Source organism: Coregonus clupeaformis, chromosome 12 (genome assembly GCF_020615455.1).
Source record: "Coregonus clupeaformis isolate EN_2021a chromosome 12, ASM2061545v1, whole genome shotgun sequence".
In the NCBI taxonomy this organism is placed as follows: Eukaryota; Metazoa; Chordata; class Actinopteri; order Salmoniformes; family Salmonidae; genus Coregonus; species Coregonus clupeaformis.
In genome coordinates, this window is record NC_059203.1 from 49,342,861 (window position 1) to 49,367,086 (window position 24,226).

Below are 24,226 nucleotides of genomic sequence, written 5' to 3' on the forward strand. Positions count from 1 at the left end.
TTTACCCTGTGTTTCACTCAGTTTCCAGTTCACTGATGTGTTTGTTCTGATAAATCACCCTTATAAACACTGATATGATGGTTAGGCCACAACCCAAATGCACACTGACTGCTCTTGAAGATCTTAAGTGCTCTTTCATTGCAAATTTGAATTCATTATTTTATAGGAATGGAGGTAAAAATATTTTCGCAATTATGAGACAAATCATATATGACATGATTTTATTGACTGGAACAAACAGTAGGTGGATGAAGATGTCATTTCAGAAGCATGCCTACCTCTCCACGTATTGGGCTCAACTCTGGAGTGATAAGTTATTAATCTTGTAGTAGGCCTTTATGGAGTTATTTGTTTTCCTTAATGATTGTTGTCGCGTACAGTATGCGTAACTATTTACAATGTTTACAATTGTGAAGTCCTGTACAAAATAGATAAATGAAATTTTACAAAGGATTCCTTAGAAAAAGAAATATCAAATATCAGCATATTAAAAAGAAAAAGCATTTTCTATATAGAATGAACCCCTAACAATACGTTAATGCTATTACATGTTTTGTTCACACACTAATTTGGCATGCATTTACAACATTTAAAAATCCATCACATTTGCCTGTCAGTGACATTAGATATCATTATTACAGTTTTTATATTTTTATTTTGAGTCAATAACAAGCTTTGCAAAATAATTATGACTATTCAGCAACCTGTATTGGATTTAATCAAGTGGGAAATACTTCATTTCCAAGAACTTCAGATTTGTTTAGTATTTTTGAAGACCCTGATATAGAAAACATTGATTTATCTTAGATTTTTTGAAAATCAAGCTTTTATGTCGAACTATGTTCTTAGATAATAGTTAAATTGTGCCCAACTGCAATACAGGCCTAAACCTTTGGACAACAAACTCTATAACCTACACCTAATTTCCCTCATGTGACTGACCTGAGTTCTAAACCTGGGTCTCCTGTGTGCCACAAGGGTATGTTATCCCACTGAGCTAAAGCCCAGGTTTTACCACCCATTCACAGTCAGGTGGTGTCTTGTGGGACCAAGTTTCTTTTTACACATTCTAATAACCTTCACACAAAGCATCCCTTCCATTGTCAACGGTCCCACTCACTCTCTCAATGCAACACTTGCATCAAAATTCACATTAAGGCATAGTCAACCCTGCCTGTAAAATGAACTCTTTCTCAGTAACATAATCCTCATTTGGTCCAATTTACTGCAAGACTGGGGCAAGACTGGGTTTGTTAGCTTTCAGAATAATTGTTGACGTTTTTTCTAATTGCCAACACCAGTAGAAGTTGCTGCATAGTCCTGATACAGAAGATGGTTTGCAAACACACAGCACAGCCACTACAGCGCAACAGCCACAACGACCAGTGAATGAGATGAAGAACAAGCAGAATGGCATTTGTTTACTTGCATACATAGATACAGTGTATACTATACTCTTATACTCTTCTAAATAGTAAAACAATGCAGAGTAGTTAATGAGGCTAATCATTAAGATGACAGAAGGTTCATGGGGGGTCTAGTAGGCTGAGTTTACACAGGCAGCCCAACTCTGATCTTTTTCCACTTATTGGTCTTTTGACCAATCCAATCAACTCTTTCTACAATAATTGGGCAAAGGATCAGAATTGCGCTGCCTGTGTAAATGCAGCCATGGTGTCATTGTGAAATGAATTGGCCAAAGGGGCATCTTTTCACACATAGGATTTATCAAGGATTCTTTCAATTTGTAAAAATGTGACCACACAAGGCAGTAAAAGCCATTCGCTTCAAGTCATCAGATGGAGTCATTAACAGTTTGATGCAAAAGCATACAAAAAAATAAGTACAAAAGGAATGTACCATGTTTTAACTTCATCACGGTGGTTTAGTTGCACTTTGCTTAATAATGACCTTTGATAGTGTGCAACATTTATTTCTGTTATGATAACCATTGTACAAAGAAAGGGATCTGACATTAAATTACAGTTTATATACAGGTGACTTATGATAAAGGGATTATACATCATTAGTGTGAAGAGACCAAAACACAGACTGATTCTCCTACATTATTTCAGCATCAGCCAGTATGGTCAGATGTATCTTTTGAGAACACTACTGTAACCCACTCAACTTCTACCATTCTATATCTATGCCTCTGAAGTGGGAAATGGTCCTTGATCATTACTGTGAGCAAATAACTATTTCTTCTATTTTATGCTGTGTGTCCAAACGGTCATTACCTAAACCAAAGATGAGCAAAGCAATATTACCAGTCAAAAAAGGGAGAGCACCATTGGTTGCTACAATAGATGTAAGACTGTTAATAGCAGAGTTAACCTGTGTCTGATGAAAATGATTTATGGGGTGCAACAGAGAACTCTAAATCATGATGTTCACTCACCTGTCTTGGTATAGGCCTAAATACATGTTTTCTACAAGGAATGAGACAGTAGCTTTGTGAAAAGGCTAAATTCAAAAGCACCTAAATGATCTGCGATGCTATATGGCTACCACATTGAGTAAAAGATCTACATGTACATTCTTTTAAGCACTTTTATACTCTAACTACTGTCAATATGCAAGATTACAGTAAAGTATTTGGTTCAGCATATCAGATATTAGCACCATGCAACTAGTGTAGATCAAATAACTGAAATCGATATTGGAAATACAGCATTGAGCACAGTAACTATACTGAATAATGTTGTGGAATAGATTAGACCTCACCATATTCAAAATAAAAGTCAAGCAATATCTAAGCTATAAGCAAATGTTAGTTGCTTAAGCGTTATTCCAAAAAATAACTTTCTTAGTAATACCTGATTTTATATGTGAGTATTACTGGCATGGCCTTTATATCTTCAAACAGATAGTTGGATTTCAAATCGGTCTATGTCAGTTCAGTCAAATAAATAAAAAGTATGCTGCCTGCAACAAAATGAGGAACTAGTACCACAGAAGCTGAAGTTAGTATGTACTGATGACATCTTTAAATGTTTTGGTTAAAGAGTGACAGCATTTGTAATTTTGCTATGTTGTAGCTGCAATGAATGATAATTAAAGATATTACCCATAAGGAAATAACCATGTGTCTGTGTTCTGCTCTGTTAAATCCTGTTTTCTCACTTGACCATGAAACCCTGATCCCCACCATCTAGCCTACCTGAAACATGTTGTTTATCCCTCAAATATAGTTAAATGACATTGAAATCAATCCTGAACTAGAGTCCTGCATCGGATCGGATACCCACGGTTCCCGGCAGTTGACCTGCAAAAAAAATCAGCTGGAGGGTGGAATGAAAACATTCTTATCAAAGGTTATGATGGTGGAATACACCATCATGGAAACAGGTGCTGCGTGAGTGAAATCCCCGGTTTGGAAGGATTTTTGAGTCATTGTGGACAAGGAGGACAACAACCCGGTATGGATACAGCCTGCAAAAGTGCAAGCAGGTATTTGTTTGCGTAAATTCAGTTAATATAAGTTTATTATTACATCAATTCAGGCTTTCATTCATTTAGACCATATGCAGGCCTTATAAAGTTTAAACCTGTGAGACTGGTAAAAGTTTGAGTAGCCAATAGCCTACTAAATGAATGTAGGCTATTTTTGCAGCCTATAGCTTATTCGAGTATAGGAAATGTTTACTTAAGTTTGAATGTAAATGTATTGTTTTGTTATGTCAGCTATAGGCTTTCGTTAAGTAAGAAGAAGTCTAATTAAAAGGATCCTATTCAAAGCGATCTGAGTTGTCAATGTGCCGCATCGCAAGGTGAAAATCAGAAGATAGGCCTATCGTTCTTAATTCATGCCATGGTTTCCTTTGATCCAAATGTGAATAGACATGCAGACAAATTAATGAATCCAGGGAATGGGAATAGCCTAATACTCTGGAGTCATAAAAACAATAAATTGATATTATTTTGCCGGTTCACGGATCGGCTCTCTATGCAGAGAAAAGTCTGTCCTGATGTCGGATATCGGGTGGGGCTCAGAAATAATTTGGGCGGGGCGGTGCGGCTCCAAAAAAACTGACCTGTGCAGGACTCTACCCTGAACTATGTGAGGGGGCAAAAAGTCAATGTCCTGGCACTACTCTGCTCTGAGGCGATGGTTATAAAGCAAAGCACCACTGTTGTATACTGCTGTTCATCTTGAGGTTATCATAAGTAATAGATTTATTAAGGCATTCAGTATGTTTGGTCACAGAGTCAAACAATTTCACCTGGTTATGTATAAGAGTTGCATATGTCTAAGATTTGGCCTTCAAAGATTGATCGATATGTATTCAGAACCAGGACTATACAACCTGACAAGCCATACAACATGCCGTCGTACTCTTTCCAATAAGCTAAAATGGGTCTCAAACTGACTTGATTTTACAGGCACACTGCAGGCCATGTTAAGCAAAAGTGGACAAGCAAGAATGTGCTTTTTTGTCATTTAAATTTGCTGTTGGAAGAATCACCTGCTTAGACCAATGAGAGATGAGGATTAATTTCTAAAGTAAGAGTAATACTTATTATCTAGATAATTAGCACCTGTTTCTATCGAGGGCAGCAGTGATAGAGAGAAGGCTTCTGTAAAGAGAGACTTTATACTGTGTATTGTGAATATAACCTCTAGTTCAAGAAAATCTGAAGAAATAGAAAATCTAAATATTTTCTCTCACCATAATATCGGTTGGTATGACTTGGCATGATTGAATACAATTCAAAAACAACAAAACAAATGGCTTCTCATTCAACCATATGGAGTGTGATTGTTGTTTGCTGAGATTAAAGATAAGGTCCAAAAGGAGCAGAAAACAATGTTGGAGTTTTTGTTCCTGAATGTTATAAACTGTGTATACTAGAGCTCACATAGGGATAAATATTTAGGGCTATTTGAAGTGCTAGGTTTTGAGTCTAGAGTTTAAGTTGTTCAAAATGTAGGGAGGCTGGGGTCCATTGTATCTCTGTCCGGAGATTCAATGTAGTTGGCTGCCTCTTGCAACTTCAACAACATAGCCATCTGGAACAACAGACAGAGGGGGAAAGGGTCAGAAAAGATGAAGCATTTCAAATTAACTCTATATAATGCACAGTATTGTGACAACGATACCTTCCAAGGACATACAGTAATATAATTGAGATAGAGACGAGGCCAGAGAAGGACTTACAGCAGGGTTGGGAAACAGGTACCACAGTGTGTTTCAGGCTTTTGCACCAGCCCAGCTCGTGCTATACACACCTGATTCAACTAATCAATAAATCACATTGTTCAGATTTGACTATTATTAGGTGAATCAGGTGTATCGTTGCTGGACCACAACAACATCCTACACACACTGTGGGACCTCCAGGACCACAGTTGCATACCCCCATGGTACAAATATGGGAAGAGGAGTGTCTCACCAGGGGGTCCAGGGTGTCCATGGAGCTGGGTGGGGTCTCCTTATTAAGAGGCCTGGCTGAGGCCTCGCTGGGCTGGCCGGGGCCTCCAGAGGTCATGCTGGGGGGAGGCAGGTGGAACAGCTTGGCCTGGTCCTGTTGGGCTGAGGGCCAGGGCAGGGTGCCCCTCACCCACTCCACTGGGTCCTCCCACACCGCCTTCTGACCATGCACCTGTGGCACAAAGCCACAACACGTCATACTCCGAGCACATTTAACATTTTAGTCATTTAGCAGACGCTCTTATACAGAGTGACTTACAGTTAGTGCGATAGCTAGGTGAGACAACTACAAATCAAAGTCATAGTAAGTACAGTACATTTTTCCTCAATAAGGTACTTATCAGCAAAGTCAGTGCTAGTAGGAAAAGAAAAGTGTGAGTGTTATTCCTTGAAAGATGCTCGCTCCATCCATTTATTTTCCCTGCAATTCACCTAGCCTGGTCCCAGATCTGGTTGTGCCGTCACGCCAAACGTTTGACGTGACAATGACAATAAAGTTGGCAATAGAGCACAAAAAGATCTGGGACCAGGCTTTAATTCATCTACCAAGATAGTAAAACCTGTCTGACCTTAATGCCATCCTTGGCTCCTTCCTGCAGGTAGGGGATAATGGAGAGGTTCCACAGGTCAATGAACCAGGAGCGGAACTCCTCCACAGTCACAGGACAGGACAGGAAGAAACACGGACCTAGAGAGAGGGAGAGAGAAGAGAGCAAGAGAGAGAGAGAGGGAGGGGAGCAGAGAAAGAGAGGAGAGAGAGAGAGAGAGAAAAAGAAAGAATAAATAATATTAAAGATCTTTCAATGACCACATCAAATCAAACACACAGTCTGTGGCCATAGACAAGAATCAGATCTCCAATAACTAACTAACTTTAGGTATCGCTTTATTTGGATAGTATGTAGATTTAGATCTGTAGATCATCCATTGGGGACTATCCAATGAAAGTGTGACCTAACTTTATATTCCTGTATTATTTCCCGCTTCTAACAGAATGTTTTCCTACCGATGAGGAAGTCCGAGGTGCTGTGTTTCTCCAGGAAGGTGTGCAGGTGGTACCACAGCTTGGGCACCCAGTCCAGCACCCTGAGGAGGTCCTCGTTGGCCAGGCTCCTCTCGTCCTCCGCCTCCATCAACTTCCTGTGCAGGTAACGCACCAGGAAGCCATTGGCTGGCTCCACATTATTGGAGAAGGTCACCATCCTTGGGTTCAGGAGAGGGTCAAAGGTCAGGTCATGCTGTATATATCATAAAGTACTATCTACTATATACAGTGCCTTCAGAAAGTATTCACACCCCTTTACTTTTTCCACATTTTGTTGTGTCACTGCCTCAATTTAAAATGGATTAAATGCCGGAGAGGAAGGAAACTGCTCAAGGATTTCACCATGAGGCCAATGGTGACTTTAAAAGAGTTAGAGTTTAATGGCTGTGATAGGAGAAAACTGAGGATGGATCAACAACATTGTTACTCCACAATACTAACCTAAATGAATAAAAATATTCCACACCTTCCATACTAAAGTAAAACTGCTAAAAACAACTATGTCCTGAATACAAAGTTATGTTTGTGGCAAATCCAAAACAACAAATCACTGAGTACCACTCTTCAAATGTTCAAGTATGGTGGCGGCTTCAAGGACTAGGGAGTTTTTTTTTTAGGATAAAAAGAAATGGAATAGAACTAAGCACAGGCAAAATCCTGGAGGAAAACTGGGTTCAGTCTGCTTTCCAACAGACATTGGGAAACAAATTCACCTTTCAACAGGACTTTAACCTAAAACACAAGGCCAAATATACACTGGAGTTGCTTACCAAGACGACATTGAATGTTCCTGAGTGGCCTATTTACAGTTTTTTGACATAAAACCGCTTGAAAATCTATGGCAAGATTTGAAAATGGCTGTCTAGCAATGATAAACAACCAACTTGACAGAGCTTTAAAAAAATTTTTAAGAATGTGCAAATATTGTACAATCCAGGTGTGTAAAGCTCTTAGAGACTTACTCAGAAAGACTCACTGTAATCACTGCCAAAGGTGATTCTAACATGTATTGACTCAGGGGTGTGAAAACTTATGTAAATTAGATATTTTTGTATTTCATTTTCAATGCCAATACAAACATTTCTAAAAACATGTTTCACTTTGTCATTACTGGGTAGTGTGTAGATCGGTGAAAGAAAACAATATTTTTAATCAATTTTGAATTCAGGCTGTAACACAAATTGTGCAATAAGTCAAGGGGTATGAATATGTTGAAGGCACTGTCCCTATTTATTAGACTGACAACATCCCAATTTAAATACGCATCAAAGCGTACTGTAGATGCATGACAGGGATATACTGTAGCCTTAAATAAGATGTTTTAAGACTAGGTCAGAACAAAAGCCTTCACACACAAAAAAACACAAACAACTCGATTTGTCTCTTCACTCACCTGAAGCTGAGGTGCAAGCCATGGTTTGGGGTCATCTTCACCGGCTGGTTGGTAGTTCCAATGATGTAAGGACTGAAATAAACACAGAATCATCACAGTTAAGATTAGAAACAATAATGTACTAATGTCTCTAATAGATGTTTGATAAAAGGTTCCATTTCAGTGTTAGTCTACTCACCATTTGTGGTATTTGCAGGTGAGGGCCCCGTTGACAAGCTCACTGATGGAAGTGGCATCATGTATATCATCCAGGATAACCACCAATGGAATTTCAGCAGTGCTGGTTTCCCGGTCAATCTGATTGGCCAGGTTGGACAGGTAGAGCTGGAGATCCTGTTGAGAGAGGTCATGTTATTGATGTATGGTGATATTAAATCACAAACCGAAACCAGATGACTGCTTTCTCTTGGTACTGAGCTGTAAGGTGTACAGGCTTTTCTGCCAGCCCACCACTGACAAACCTGATGATTAGAGGTAAATGTTTAGTTAAAGGGCCAATGCAGCAGTTTTTTTACTTAATTTGAAATCATTTCTGGGTAACAATTAAGTACCTTGCTGTGATTGTTTTCAATTAAAATCGTCAAAAAGAAACAAAAAAGCTTGTTAGCAAAGAGCAATTTCTCAAGCAAGAATTTTGCTAGGACTGTCTGGGAGTGGTCTGAGTGGGAAGGGGAAAACTGAAAATAAAACTGAAGGACTTCAGCATTACTCTAGACCCTGATCTCTCTTTTGATGAACATATAAAACATATTTCAGCTCTGCATATTTTGTTGTGAGGATACAGAATCAATAGACCATTTGTTCTGGTATTGCCCTCAGGTAGTCTGTTCCTGGTCTCAGCATAACATTAATCTAAAATTGACCCTAGAAATAACATTGTTGGGAGATCTGGAGAGAGCTGGTCAGTCAATCACTAATATACTAATACGCTTAGAAAAAGTATTTATCTTCAACTAGCAATCTGTGGAATCTATTCGATTAGATATAATCTCCACCGGGTGCAGCCAGAAGAAGACTGGCCACCCCTCAGAGCCTGGTTCCCTTCTAGGTTTCTTCCTAGGTTCCTGCCTTCCAAGGGAGTTTTTCCTAGTCACCGAGCTTCTACATCTGCACAGCTCTGACACACACACTTACCCCACCAGACGTGCCACCAGGGGTCTTTTCACAGTCCCCAAATCCAGAACAAATTCAAGAGCCATTATTGCATGGAACTCCCTTCCATCTCATATTGCTCAAATGAACAGCAAACCTGGTTTTAAAAAAACATAAAGCAACACCTCACGGCACAACGCCTTTCCCCTATTTGACCTAGATATTGTGTGTATGTATTGATATGTAGGTTACGTGTGCCATTTTTAAATTGATGTAGTTCTGTCCTTGAGCTGTTCTTGTCTATTAATGTTCAGTATTATGTCAAGTTTCATGCTTTGTTTGGACCCAAACAGCTAATGGGGATCCTAATAAAATACCAAATTGCATGCTCTTTGGGGTTTTAGGCTGGGTTTCTGTATAAGCACTTTGTGTCATCTGCTGATGTAAAAAGGGCTTTATGAATACATTTGATGTATTGATTGGCAGAGAGGTTTTAAAATATCTTTATTATTGGTCTATTAACTTCTTTTCAAACAGCTCTTACACTAAAAGGGCATTATCATCATTTTCACAATATTATTCCAACCTCATAGGGTGGAAATATATTTAAAACACAGGAAAATCATGTTTTTGACTGCACTGGGCCTTTAATAATTAGCTGCTCAGCGTGTAGCTCCTATCCAGAACTAGGAGCAAGGAACCCCGTTACCGTATGGCACACAATGTCCTGTACCCACCTTGCAAGACTGGCGGTGCATGTTGAAGGTGACCACAATGCCGTCATTGAGGTCTCGACCGCTGCGGTCCACCAGATACTCTGCCAGGCGGGAGGTGAGGTAGGTCTTGCCGGTGCCACTGGGCCCAGACATGATGAGGCGGCGGTGCTTGAGCAGCAGGCTGATGTAGTGCTGGGTCATGGGCTTGGGGATGAGGGTCTCAAACACCATGCTGTCCACAAACTTCTCCTTCAGACCTGAAGGACGCAGAGGTCAAAGTTCAAACGTTTAATGTTCTAAAGCTTTATTGTCTGTTCAGGGTAAACACCCATAATTAAATATAACACTAGAATGGACAGAAATCTGCCATCTTGGCCCGGAATTATATGTGTAAACACTTAAAATTAAAATGTATTTGACACAACACATAGACAGGTGAGGTACAACGATTGGTTGGGTGTAGGGAATTCCAAACAGCCCTCCATTCAGCTGCTCACAGAGACATACTGTACATGAAGAGAAGCACTAAAACTATCAATCCATTTTTCCTAACATTGAGAGAATGCACTAAACCAGAGTTCTTTTTGTAGTTAAACCAGGGAGTCCATCCATGTACATGAAAATGTTCTGCTTAACGATTTCCCGCGTCACGTCTCCTTTTATAAACAACTTGGAGTGCAGAAAGAATGTTCTGTAAATAACTCCCAGATCAAGAGCAAGGAGTCTGTGCTCGTCCTCTTTCCTCTCCATGCCTTCTCCCCCCTACCTCCTCCATGCCCCCACCCTACAGTGTGAAATATCACCACCCACATTTATAGGGTTTGTGTATTGTGTGTGTGTGTGTTGCCTGGGCCAGCTGGGTCGGACTGCCTGAGCTGCCTGACACACAAGCTGCAGCGGGATCATGTTTCTCTGAACCCCGACTGCACTCCCCTGCTTCTTTCCCACCCTGCCCTACTGCATTCCTGCTTAGCCAGGTGGAACAGACAGCCTACCCAGCCTACACCTCTCCATTGCTTTAAAAATCCCAAATGGGGTCTAACTGATATGGATTACCCTGAAATGGATCTATGTACACTACTGTTCTAGGGAAATGTGCTCTAAAAAAAACTACATCGGTCCAAAAAAGCTAATCTGCTAATGGCCTGTCTGAACATATGTTTTCCTCTGACACCACAAATCAGTCTCAGCTTGGCCCAGTCTCACCTCTCTGCTACAGGGTGCCAGTAGCAACGGTCATCGAAATAGTTATTATGATTTTTTAACGATTTGAATGATTGCAACAGTTGGACAACGGATGAAGATTCTCCAAACTCTTTTAATTTTTATAATCCTTCAGAATTATCGCAAGTAGGATGCGGTATAGTGCCTTCAGAAAGTATTAATGAAGTGTAAAAGTTAAGGGTGAAGTTCGAAAGTTGGCTGTCAGAAGTATTACAATACAATGTAAATGTACTTTTAATCCATCTGTCTGCATATTTCAAGACATGGCATAATGGGGTGTTGTGAGATACCCGATGGGTTGGACGATACTTTTCTTGTCAATCATCTTGAAAAAACGTATACTTAAAAACTGGAAATCAACCAATACTTAATCGTTAACACAATGAGAAGGTCAAATGCTTTATTATCTAAATTGCATGGGCAACAGAGAGTAACAAAATGCTGCAGTTTGAGGCCATGTGGTGGAGAGTGATGCGGGCGCTGGAGATAGGGGTGTGAGCAGGTGGGTCTGGGCAGGGGTGATGTTGTGGATGTTTGGATGCGTCTGTATGTTGTCATTTGTATGTGGATGTTTTGTATAAAAAATATTATTCTGTATTTCATTTTCAATAAATCTCAAAACATGTTTTGAATTTGTCATTATGGAGTATTGTGTGTCGATGGGTGAGAAAAAAAATTATTTAATCAATTTTGAATCCAGGCTGTAACGCAACAAAATGTGGAATAAGTCAAGGGGTATGAATACTTTCTGAAGGCATTGTAGACACCACAAATCTTAGCCAGACCCAGACTCAGCTCTCCGCTACTGGGTGCCAGTGGTCAGAGAGCGGTCAGAGACAGGGGGGAGATAATTATAACGAGACAAACAGAAGGACTTATGTGACTACAGAGCAGGGTTTGTGTCAATTCCATTTAAATTCCAGTCAATTCAGAAAGTAAACCGTTGAACAGAATTTGAATTTCAGTGTACTTCCAGAATTGACTGGAATTGAAATGGAATTGACTAGAATTTAATGATTGGATGATTGGCTTCACAGCCAATCATCCATCCTACTTGATATTCAACATCACATCTTAGTATGGAACATAACAAGGAGTCCAAATATCTGGTTAACGTACGCAGCATGGGTCATAAATCCTGATATATCTTAATAAAACATTCCTTTAATCATTGTTCAGTGTGGAACAGGAGATCTGAAGAGAGTGGACAGAAATTCCAAACATACACGGTCTCAAAGCCAAAACAAGTGCTGCAATGACCTTTGGTGTGAACATTAAGTCCATTGACTGTTTGCTGACCCCAAATAGATATAACACAAGCTAGACACAAGCTGTCCTTTACAATCGATGCTCAAAGAAATTACACACAAAAAACAATCTTACTGTGATAATCAGTTAATAGTACATTAACAAATACTCTCTCCCTCAGAGCAATATTGTTCTTCATCAGAAATTAAACTGCAGATTGTAGCTTAAATAATGGTATATTTCCAGAAAATGACCATTATTCACAACTGTACCATTATGATCCTAGTCAGGTACTGACCTTTGAGTGTTACAGTGATGCCGCTGGGCCCCTTGGAGACACAGCGTGAGGGATGGCTCTCTGGCAGCTCCCCTCCCAGCACCCTCCTGATGTGGTTCATACTGTAGCTGTAGATAGAGTCTGTAGTAAGGCCCAGGCTAGAGGTGGGGTCCACCTTGGCTATGTACACCTGGGGGAGGAGATAAGGGGGGAGGCGAGGAGACAGGGAAAAGGAGACATGGGAGAAGACAGGGGAGAGGAGACAGGGGAGAGGAGACAGGGGAGAGGAGATGAGGGGAACATTAGTTGTGTTGGGGAAAAGCAGACTGAGAACTTACAGATACAGATTAAGCTCTAGCCAAAACCATGTCCAAATTGAGAAGAAAAGTGCTTCTGTATTTATGTCTTCTGTTTGTTGACATTATAACCCTACACAGAACCTTACACCCTACCTTGTCATTTAAGTTTATACAAATTGAATTTTTAGGCTACGTTTGCATCAACAATATATCCACTTTTGAATGTAGAACATGTTTTTTCACATTCGAGGTGCCTGTTGAGACTCACCTTAAAAGCCTGGCCAACAGCCGAGTCCAGCATAGGCCAGTCCATTCTACCATTAACCCTCACAGTACCGATGAAAAAGTCTTGCTGTTTCACCTCCTGTTGAACGAGGACAGCAGCAGTTGAGAGGTTAGAAGGTTTACCATCATAGTTATTGTAGAGCCCAGCTGAACTGAACAAGTCTGGCTCATACATAATCATGAATCGTATAAATAGACTCACATCTTTGAAGACGCGCAGATTGGCCATGCGAACCACCACTCTCACACGCGTGTCGTCCCTATGAGAGGGGAGGCTAACGGTGTCTGTCTGGAACACGTCTGTTTCGACAGAGAGAGATAGCGAGAGAGACATTATGGTATGAGTGGTAGTCAGCTGGAGAGACACTGGGTCAAGGCATAAACTAATGAGTGTCCTACATGCACGTCATGACTTTAACATGTCAAACATAAACGTGGGTACACAATGTCCTTGTGTTCTGTTTGACAGTTGTACGTTTATTCATCACTGAGTTATGAGCCTTTCACAGTGCACACTAAGGAGGGTTATTTAGCTGAAATGCTTTATGACAATTATCCCTAGTTTCAGATTTAAAATAAAAATGGATTCATGGATGTTCATTCAGTCTTAGACTTGTTGAGTGATGACTGCGTTCCTCTAGTCACTGATGCCAGGCCTCACCAGAGGGGCTGCCCTCTCCCAGAGTCATGCCAAAGGTCTTGGGCAGAGACATGGCAACAGATTGGCGTGGTGAGGCTGTGCCCAGTGATGCCAGGCCGGAAGACTGGGAGGTGGAGGTGGAGGGACCGCCTGTCTTCAACTGGTCATTCTCTGCCTTCAGGTTCTCCACTGTCATCTGCAGGCAGGAACACACAGTGTAGCATTAAGGTGATAGCTACTTAATGAGGGGAATCCTATAGGGGCCTAATGGGATCAGGTTCAGGGGCCAAACTACACAAACCATGAACTATATCTACATTAAAGTAGACATCATTGGGTAACACAAAGACACATACACAAACATGCAAGCAGGCACGCATGCTCACACACCTCGCACACACACACACACACACTAGAGTCCTGCACGGGTCAGTTTTTTGGAGCCACACCCACCCCACATCAATTCCGAACCCCACCCGATATCCGACATCAGTACAGATTTTTCTACGCAACTAAGAGTCGATCCATGACCCGCCGAATAACATCAATTTATAGAATTGTTTTTATGACTCCAGAATAGTAGGCTATTATTCCCATCCCTGCATTAATTCATTTGTCTGCATGTCTATTCAACATTTAGATAAAAGGAGACCATGCCATGAATTAAGAACAATATATATACAGTGGGGAAAAAAGTTTTTAGTCAGCCACCAATTGTGCAAGTTCTCCCACTTAAAAAGATGAGAGAGGCCTGTAATATTCATCATAGGTAAACGTCAACTATGACAGACAAATTGAGAAAAAAAATCCAGAAAATCACATTGTAGGATTTTTAATGAATTTATTTGCAAATTATGGTGGAAAATAAGTATTTAGTCACCTACAAACAAGCAAGATTTCTGGCTCTCACAGACCTGTAACTTCTTCTTTAAGAGGCTCCTCTGTCCTCCACTCGTTACCTGTATTAATGGCACCTGTTTAAACTTGTTATCAGTATAAAAGACACATGTCCACAACCTCAAACAGTCACACTCCAAACTCCACTATGGCCAAGACCAAAGAGCTGTCAAAGGTGGTCCTCTGTAGCTCAGCTGGTAGAGCACGGCGCTTGTAACGCCAAGGTAGTGGGTTCGATCCCCGGGACCACCCATACACAAAAATGTATGCACGCATGACTGTAAGTCGCTTTGGATAAAAGCGTCTGCTAAATGGCATATTATTATTTATTATTATTAAAGGACACCAGAAACAAAATTGTAGACCTGCACGAGGCTGGGAAGACTGAATCTACAATAGGTAAGCAGCTTGGTTTGAAGAAATCAATAATAATAATAATAATTGGTCATTTAGCAGACGCTCTTATCCAGAGCGACTTACAGGAGCAATTAGGGTTAAGTGCCTTGCTCAAGGGCACATCGACAGATTTTTCACCTAGTCGGCTCGGGGATTAGAACCAGCGACCTTTCGGTTACTGGCACAACGCTCTTAACCACTAAGCTACCTGCCGCTCTACTGTGGGAGCAATTATTAGGAAATGGAAGACATACAAGACCACTGATAATCTCCCTCGATCTGGGGCTCCACGCAAGATCTCACCCCGTGGGGTCAAAATGATCACAAGAACGGTGAGCAAAACTCCCAGAACCACACGGGGGGACCTAGTGAATGTCCTGCAGAGAGCTGGGACCAAAGTAACAAAGCCTACCATCAGTAACACACTACGCCGCCAGGGACTCAAATACTGCAGTGCCAGACGTGTCCCCCTGCTTAAGCCAGTACATGTCCAGGCCCGTCTGAAGTTTACTAGAGTGCATTTGGATGATCCAGAAGAGGATTGGGAGAATGTCATATGGTCAGATGAAACCAAAATAGAACTTTTTGGTAAAAACTCAACTCGTCGTGTTTGGAGGACAAAGAATGCTGAGTTGCATCCAAAGAACACCATACCTACTGTGAAGCATGGGGGTGGAAACATCATGCTTTGGGGCTGTTTTTCTGCAAAGGGACCAGGACGACTGATCCGTGTAAAGGAAATAATGAATGGGGCCATGTATCGTGAGATTTTGAGTGAAAACCTCCTTCCATCAGCAAGGGCATTGAAGATGAAACGTGGCTGGGTCTTTCAGCATGACAATGATCCCAAACACACCGCCCGGGCAACGAAGGTGTGGCTTCGTAAGAAGCATTTCAAGGTCCTGGAGTGGCCTAGCCAGTCTCCAGATCTCAACCCCATAGAAAATCTTTGGAGTGAGTTGAAAGTCTGTGTTGCCCAGCGACAGCCCCCAAACATCACTGCTCTAGAGGAGATCTGCATGGAGGAATGGGCCAAAATACCAGCAACAGTGTGTGAAAACCTTGTGAAGACTTACAGAAAACGTTTGACCTGTGTCAATGCCAACAAAGGGTATATAACAAAGTATTGAGAAACTTTTGTTATTGACCAAATACTTATTTTCCACCATAATTTGCAAATAAATTCATTAAAAATCCTACAATGTGATTTTCTGGATTTTTTATCCTCATTTTGTCTGTCATAATTGACGTGTACCTATGATGAAAATTACAGGCGTCTCTCATCTTTTTAAGTGGGAGAACTTGCACAATTGGTGGCTGACTAAATACTTTTTTCCCCCACTGTACACTACCGTTCAAAACTTTGGGGTCACTTAGAAATGTCCTTGTTTTCGAAAGAAAAGCAATTTTTTTGTCCATTAAAATAACATAAAATGGATCAGAAATACTGTGTAGACATTGTTAATGTTGTAAATGGCTATTGTAGCTGGAAACAGCCGATTGTTAATGGAATATCTACATAGGCGTACAGAAGCCCATTATCAGCAACCATCAGTCCTGTGTTCCAATGGCACGTAGTGTTTGTTAATCCAAGTTTATCATTTTAAAAGGCTAATTGATCATTAGCACAGCTGAAAACTGTTGTGCTGATTAAAGAAGCAATAAAACTGTCCTTCTTGAGACTAGTTGAGTATCTGGAGCGTCAGCAATTGTTGGTTCGATTACAGGCTCAAAATGGCCAGAAACAAATAACTTTCTTCGGAAACTCGTCAGTCTATTCTTGTTCTGAGAAATGAAGGCCATTTCATGCGAGAAATTGCCAAGAAACTGAAGATCTCGTAAAACGCTGTGTACTACTCCCTTCACAGAACAGCGCAAACTGTCTCTAACCAGAATAGAAAGAGGAGTGGGAGGCCCCGGTGCACAACTGAGCAAGAGGATAAATACCTTAGTGTCTAGTTTGAGAAACAGGCGCCTCACAGGTCCTCAACTGGCAGCTTCATTAAATAGTACCCGCAAAACACCAGTCTCAATGTCAACAGTGAAGAGGCGACTCCGGGATGCTGACCTTCTAGGCAGAGTTGCAAAGAAGTCCAATGTCTGTGTTCTTTTGCCCATCTTAATCTTTTCTTTTTATTGGCCAGTCTGAGATATGGCTTTTTCTTTGCAACCCAAACCGGGAATTTCAATCGAGCAGCACCCATTTCCACGATGGTGTATTTCATAACCTTTCTTTTTATTTCTCCGTTTGGGCCTACTTTAGCCATTTTCGTGTGAGCTAGGCTAGCCAAGCAACGTATTCTCGCGTGAGGGGGATGGAACATATATTTCCGCACCACACAAATATTGGAAAGTTCCTTGATCCACTGCGTGCGTGGCTGGTAGCCTATACGTCTGCTTCACCTCTCAGAGAATGGAATTTGCAACACAACATGTTCCTGGGTTTGTAAAAAATATTTTATCTTGATTTAAAATATTTTCGACGCAATATAGTTCTGAACCGCGAGCCGAACCGTGGGTTTCAGACCCGATGCAGGACTCTAACACACACACACACACCTGCATGTTGGTCATGGCCTCCTGCAGCTGTTCCAGCTGGTGGGCGGAGCTAAGGGCCTCCAGGCGGATGTCCGTCAGCTTCCTCTCCTTCTCCCAGAGGGCCGAGCGCAGCGTGGTCACCACCTTCTCATCCTCCGGGGGCTCCTCGCCTCCTTCACACAGTCTGGAGAAGAAGAGAAGAACACACGTTGCTAAGACTGAACAGAGGTGGCAGGTACCCCCTCTTCCATTGAACTGTATGATAGAGATGAATAAGAGAGATAAATAAAATATAGATAATGTTACATGACATTCATACATGCCATTTGGAAGCAAAACATAATTCAGACTGGAGGTGCAGCAAAGGTGATCAGGTTGTGTGAATTGACCTTACCCAGAGGATGATGCAGAGACAGAGGACCTCATCATAGAGGGAGGGTTGTCTCCATTTCCATCTCCCTCCCCATCCCTGTCCACGTGGTGGTTGGGGATTTTAGGAGAGGAGGGTGCAGAGGAGTCTGGAGTGGCGATCTCCTCGATGTCAGCGTACGACGCAGAGAGCTTGGAACCCTTCTTACTGAATGCCTTGTTGAAGGAACTCCTCAACTGTACAGAGAAATGTATAGATAACAAAGATGAGAATTAAAGACTGATGGAGCACCCAGAGAGAACCACAATGAACACTTACAGTATTGTGACTCCTGTATCCATCCTGTATTTGTTGATGCATTCAACCTTTGATGCGTATCAAATGGCACCCTTTCCCCTATATAGTGCACTACTTTAGTGCACTATATAGGGGAAAGGGTGCCATTTGACACGCACAGCTATGCTTAATCAAAATCACAGCAAGTGTATTTTTGTTTATTTGGAAGTCATTACTTGGCTTTGATTTGGACACTTGAATATATAGCCAGTAGAAAAAAATACACTGTCCTCAAAATCCCCAAATCTCCCCACCCCTATACTGGTGTCCACTTTTCTGGGGTGAAGCTTGGTGAACCCAAGGCTAATCTAGGGTTGGGGTCAATTCCATTAAAATTCCAGTCAATTCAAAAAGTAAACCAAATTCCAATTCCACATTTTCCTATTGAAAATCATTGAAGAGAATTGGAATTTCAGTGTACTTCCTGAATTGACTGGAATTTACAGTGGGGAAAAAAAGTATTTAGTCAGCCACCAATTGTGCAAGTTCTCCCACATAAAAAGATGAGAGAGGCCTGTAATTTTCATCATAGGTACACGTCAACTATGACAGACAAAATGAGAAAAAAAAATCCAGAAAATCACATTGTAGGATTTTTTAATGAATTTATTTGCAAATTATGGTGGAAAATAAGTATTTGGTCAATAACAAAAGTTTCTCAATACTTTGTTATATACCCTTTGTTGGCAATGACACAGGTCAAACGTTTTCTGTAAGTCTTCACAAGGTTTTCACACACTGTTGCTGGTATTTTGGCCCATTCCTCCATGCAGATCTCCTCTAGAGCAGTGATGTTTTGGGGCTGTCGCTGGGCAACACAGACTTTCAACTCCCTCCAAAGATTTTCTATGGGGTTGAGATCTGGAGACTGGCTAGGCCACTCCAGGACCTTGAAATGCTTCTTACGAAGCCACTCCTTCGTTGCCCGGGCGGTGTGTTTGGGATCATTGTCATGCTGAAAGACCCAGCCACGTTTCATCTTCAATGCCCTTGCTGATGGAAGGAGGTTTTCACTCAAAATCTCACGATACATGGCCCCATTCATTCTTTCCTTTACACGGATCAGTGGTCCTGGTCCCTTTGCAGAAAAACAGCCCCAAAGCATGATGTTTCCACCCCCATGCTCCACAGTAGGTATGGTGTTCTTTGGATGCAACTCAGCATTCTTTGTCCTCCAAACACGACAAGTTGAGTTTTTACCAAAAAGTTCTATTTTGGTTTCATCTGACCATATGACATTCTCCCAATCCTCTTCTGGATCATCCAAATGCACTCTAGCAAACTTCAGACGGGCCTGGACATGTACTGGCTTAAGCAGGGGGACACGTCTTGCACTGCAGGATTTGAGTCCCTGGCGGCATAGTGTGTTACTGATGGTAGGCTTTGTTACTTTGGTCCCAGCTCTCTGCAGGACATTCACTAGGTCCCCCCGTGTTGTTCTGGGATTTTTGCTCACCGTTCTTGTGATCATTTTGACCCCACAGGGTGAGATCTTGCGTGGAGCCCCAGATCGAGGGAGATTATCAGTGGTCTTGTATGCCTTCCATTTCCTAATAATTGCTCCCACAGTTGATTTCTTCAAACCAAGCTGCTTACCTATTGCAGATTCAGTCTTCCCAGCCTGGTGCAGGTCTACAATTTTGTTTCTGGTGTCCTTTGACAGCTCTTTGGTCTTGGCCATAGTGGAGTTTGGAGTGTGACTGTTTGAGGTTGTGGACAGGTGTCTTTTATACTTATAACAAGTTCAAACAGGTGCCATTAATACAGGTAACGAGTGGGGGACAGAGGAGCCTCTTAAACAAGAAGTTACAGGTCTGTGAGAGCCAGAAATCTTGCTTGTTTGTAGGTGACCAAATACTTATTTTCCACCATAATTTGCTAATAAATTCATTAAAAATCCTACAATGTGATTTTCTGGATTTTTTTTTCTCAATTTGTCTGTCATAGTTGACGTGTACCTATGATGAAAATTACAGGCCTCTCTCATCTTTTTAAGTGGGAGAACTTGCACAATTGGTGGCTGACTAAATACTTTTTTTCCCCACTGTAAATGGAATTAACCCCAACCCTGCAGAACACTAGTCATGGGACGTGGTCCTATGGACGCAGTCCACGCAACATGAAAATAACCTAGCAGCTTAGTCTGTAGGGAACAGAGCACATGGAAATAAGCATCTGGCGATGAGACAGAGATGTTCACTAGACTTTGTAATTTGTCCAATGAGGGGGAAGGAAGAGATAAAAGCACTGTCCCATGGTGGAAAAAGCCGTGAGCGTTGTACAGACTGTACAGATTTGAGTTGTTGCAAGAATCATGACCAAATGAGGAGCAAGGCTTTAGTGTTTATGTTCACTTTGTTCACAGTAGAACCCTATATGAAGAATTATCCAAATGTCTTAAGTGTCTGTACTGTCTGTACAGTTTAAACAATGTGAGACTTATGATTCCACAATACATACACTTCTGACGAAATAGTGTTGAGTTTGAAGTTTTGTCATGATATGTGAAATATGGAGGACTACCACCACAAAACAACAGACTATATCACAAAAAGTTGATTTTGTCCTGCAAAAAATATAATCTTCATTCAATAACTTTCACACAAGCTTTGCATGAAATCAAAACAGAATTTGAAAACATTTGTTATCGTCTGATTATCCAATTTACTTTCTTTGTGATTTCTGAATCATTTATCCGCCTTATATTTACAGTAAATGGTGCATATAAAAATGGATGCTTACGTAACGTACTGTTAGTGAATGAAGTGGAGTTAGCTAGGTTTAATATGGGATGAAAAACCACACAGCTTTTCCAAATATCTAACAAGTATGACTCATCAGTGCAGGGAGGGAGGGAGGGAGGGAGGACTTGGGGCTCTTACAATGTCCACTACTCACCTCAAAGACCTGAATAAAATACAGTAGCAGGGAAGCATGAGAAAGAGATCAGAGAGGAGTCATACTTAATATCAGATTTGGAGAGAGAGAGAGAGAGAGAACCCACACATGCAGGAGCACAGACACAGAGAGAGCGGCTGGATGGTTTCTCTCTTTTCAATGCAAAACATAATTTAGGATTCTAAACTATCCTATACTATGCCAACCTCATAACTTCATGATGTTGCTATTTTATTGTTTATAAGCTCTTTAGAATGTTTATGTCATTTTATAGCTTGTGTAAAACATGTTATGTAGAGTTTATGAAGGCTTTATGAATACATACATTAGCTAGATCACCTAAAGTTAAGTAAAGTTACCCACATTGCTTGTTACTAGCCAGCCCAGTGGTAAACTCTTGATATAGTGAACTCCAGGAATACAAATTGTAGGTTTTCGCACTGTTGGACACCAATAGACAATAGACAGTACAACTGCCCTGACCCTAGTGAGATGGTTCTCTCATAGAACCAGAAACCCAATTAGAATCCTGATTCTAATTCTATATTCTATTTACAGCTCAGGCGGTTCTGTGCTCTCACCCAGCTCTTCTTCTTCTTCTTGGCCTCCTGTTCCTTCAGACTGCCCATGCTGGAGTGGCTGGTGATGCTGTTCAGGCTGGAGATGCTCTCGGACGAGTTCTGCCTCTTCATCTGCAGCTCTGGAGAGACAAGAGGAGCTAGTGAGGGTGGTGAAGAAGAGAACAACTGTTCTGGAGAAGAGAAGGAATGGTTGAAGGGATTATGGTGAAAGAACGTTAGGCCCTTGGTTGGCTCCTTACCTTTAGGAGGGATGTCAGGGTTGCTGAGGGCCACATGGATGATATCCTGGGCCTCTGTGTTCTTCGTCTTCAGAATCTCTATGGTCTCCTTCAGATCAGTCAGCTCAGAGTCCTACAGGGAAACAGGACCAATACATTACCATACAGTACAACTGTCTGCTGCCTCTAGGGTTGCAGAATTCTGGTAACTTTCCCCAAATTCCCAAGTTTTCCAGAAATCCAGATTTCTGGAAAACCTGGGAATTTTGGGAAAGTTACAGGAATTTTGCAACCTTACTCTGAGGTCGAGACGGGACTCCCTACTGTACATCTTCTGGGCTAATGTACCCCATTGAGCACCTGACAGCAGTCATATACGGGGGACTGACTATGGTGTGTCTATGGTGTCTCAGACCTGAAGGCTTGAACGATTGTGCTGAGTGGCTAGTGAAAACAAGACCTTAGCACCATGTCAACCTTTGACCTAGATTTCATTTCCTGTCCCCCTGACAGTCTTTGTCCTCAGCTCTCCAAAAGGATGATACAGGTAGATGGTGCCAGGGCTTTGGGGTGGTCATGCGGATAATGCTCAAGGGCATGTTGTGGTACAGGATGTTAGCCTTGACTGTCAAAACACACTGAGGAGATCGGACTCGGTCTCCACTCTATGCTCACTTTGCTCTCCGCCTTCTCATAGAACAAAAGTCAAATTGGTTTATTTGTTTGAAAAGCTATTGGTTAACATGAATTCTCCACATGCATTTTTTATGAAACTCTCACAACTTGAAGCTCTGTTTGCTACAACTCATTATGGTAAACGGGAAAGCTGAATAATAAACATCTCTTACGGACATTCTTTTGACATTGGTTGGAAATAGCTGGACAGTAAATGAATAGCGCAGAACTCCGCTCCATTGAAGTTTCGGAAAATAAACGCCCCCCCCCCTCATCGTGGGAGGATGTAAGAGAGGGCAGAATAATGCAGCTGCATTTACCGGTACCTTCTGCTCCTGGCTGACTGACAGGCTCTGCAGACGTGACGTCATCAGTTGCAGGCTCTGCTCGAACGCTGCTACCAAATTAGCCTTGAGAGAGAGAGGGGGAGAGAGAGGGGGAGAGAGAGAGAGAGAGAGAGAGAGAGAGAGAGAGAGAGAGAGAGAGAGAGAGAGAGAGAGAGAGAGAAAAAAAAAGAGAGGGAGAGAGAGAGAATACAGAGATGAGTCACTGCAGTGTAGAGGCCGCAGGTACCACAGGCTCAATGCACATCAAGCAAATGGCTTTCTCCATCTGCCAGGAGGAGAGGAGGGAGGGGTGAAGGGATGGGACAGCTGTGGAGGATGAAAGGAAGGGAGGAGAGGAGGGGTGGGGTGCAAGTGAGAGGTGACTGGAGTATGGCACTGGGGCACAGGCCTCTCCAACCTGATGTAGCATGGGAGACCTTTCTGAACCCTCATAGTACTGAATGTGACTCTAATTTACCGTAATAATAAACTTCAGCCAGTCGTTTGTACTTATATGGTATGTGTATGTATCTTGTAACAAGGCTACCATCTTTACATTCTCTTACATTTCAACATTGGCTAATTTTTACATGGCAATTGTAAAGTACAGAAGCTTATTTAAACCTAAAACTACAGATCATCCACATGCTTCAAGGTAGGTGTCGAGGCCTGGCTGGTGGCACCACACGGCGACTCAAACAGGAACCTCAGCACCAGGTCAGCCTGTCAGCCTGTGGGACGGGATGGGCGGTCAGAGAGAGAGAGCGAGAGTCATGCGACAGTGAAGGACGGAGGAGGGATCTGGAAGCAACAGACAGTCCAACAAACCTGGCCTAGCTGCTATACCCAGCATCCAGAGGTGTGGGTCAGTGGCCAGTAGGCAGGGGGCAGCAAAGAGTCCAGAACCAGCGTTCAATACAGCGAACAGTGGAGGAGAGAGGGACAGTGGCGTTAGGCCGGGATCACACTCCTCGCATGCACCCACACATACGCATGCACACACACGTACATACATACGCACGCACACACACGCATGCATGCACACGTACGCACACAACCTAGACACACACAGACAGACATTGGGCCAGAGGGCTATTTACAGTAATAATAAATTACAGTTAAAAGCAACATCATACAATTTATCACATACTAAAGACACAATAATCCAGTGTGTAAGTGCTGAAGCGAAATTAGAATTTGTCCTACTGTATAGGTTTTTATCAATTGTTTTATAAATACTGTTTATTAATGTATTAATACTGAACCAAGGTCTGTGGTCATATCACACTCAATCATACAGTAGCAGTAACACACTCAGGTTATACCAGGTTAAAGGG

At 41.9% G+C, this 24,226-nt stretch overlaps 1 protein-coding gene across 8 annotated transcripts in view; it reads right to left on the reverse strand.

Moving 5' to 3' along the window:
- Nucleotides 1–204: 204 nt before the first annotated feature.
- LOC121578355 (neuron navigator 1) overlaps nt 205–24,226 on the reverse strand; it is a 128,963-nt gene continuing 104,941 nt past the window's right edge. For 3 of the 8 annotated variants that reach the window (XM_045223912.1, XM_045223911.1, XM_045223913.1), the window contains 18 exons: nt 23,718–23,726; nt 22,884–22,973; nt 21,910–22,021; nt 21,671–21,789; nt 21,090–21,098; nt 17,880–18,091; nt 17,507–17,669; nt 13,676–13,850; nt 13,217–13,314; nt 12,998–13,093; nt 12,452–12,620; nt 9,703–9,938; nt 8,052–8,206; nt 7,874–7,945; nt 6,442–6,638; nt 6,005–6,123; nt 5,398–5,607; nt 205–5,014 (listed from right to left, as the gene is read on the reverse strand). In XM_045223912.1, coding sequence (XP_045079847.1) covers nt 4,925–5,014; nt 5,398–5,607; nt 6,005–6,123; nt 6,442–6,638; nt 7,874–7,945; nt 8,052–8,206; nt 9,703–9,938; nt 12,452–12,620; nt 12,998–13,093; nt 13,217–13,314; nt 13,676–13,850; nt 17,507–17,669; nt 17,880–18,091; nt 21,090–21,098; nt 21,671–21,789; nt 21,910–22,021; nt 22,884–22,973; nt 23,718–23,726 — 2,331 coding nt within the window. In that variant the 3' untranslated portion in view covers nt 205–4,924. The remainder of the gene's footprint in view (nt 5,015–5,397; nt 5,608–6,004; nt 6,124–6,441; nt 6,639–7,873; nt 7,946–8,051; nt 8,207–9,702; nt 9,939–12,451; nt 12,621–12,997; nt 13,094–13,216; nt 13,315–13,675; nt 13,851–17,506; nt 17,670–17,879; nt 18,092–21,089; nt 21,099–21,670; nt 21,790–21,909; nt 22,022–22,883; nt 22,974–23,717; nt 23,727–24,226) is intronic. The other 5 variants (XM_045223910.1, XM_045223909.1, XM_045223915.1 and 2 more) reach the window with 3 other exon arrangements.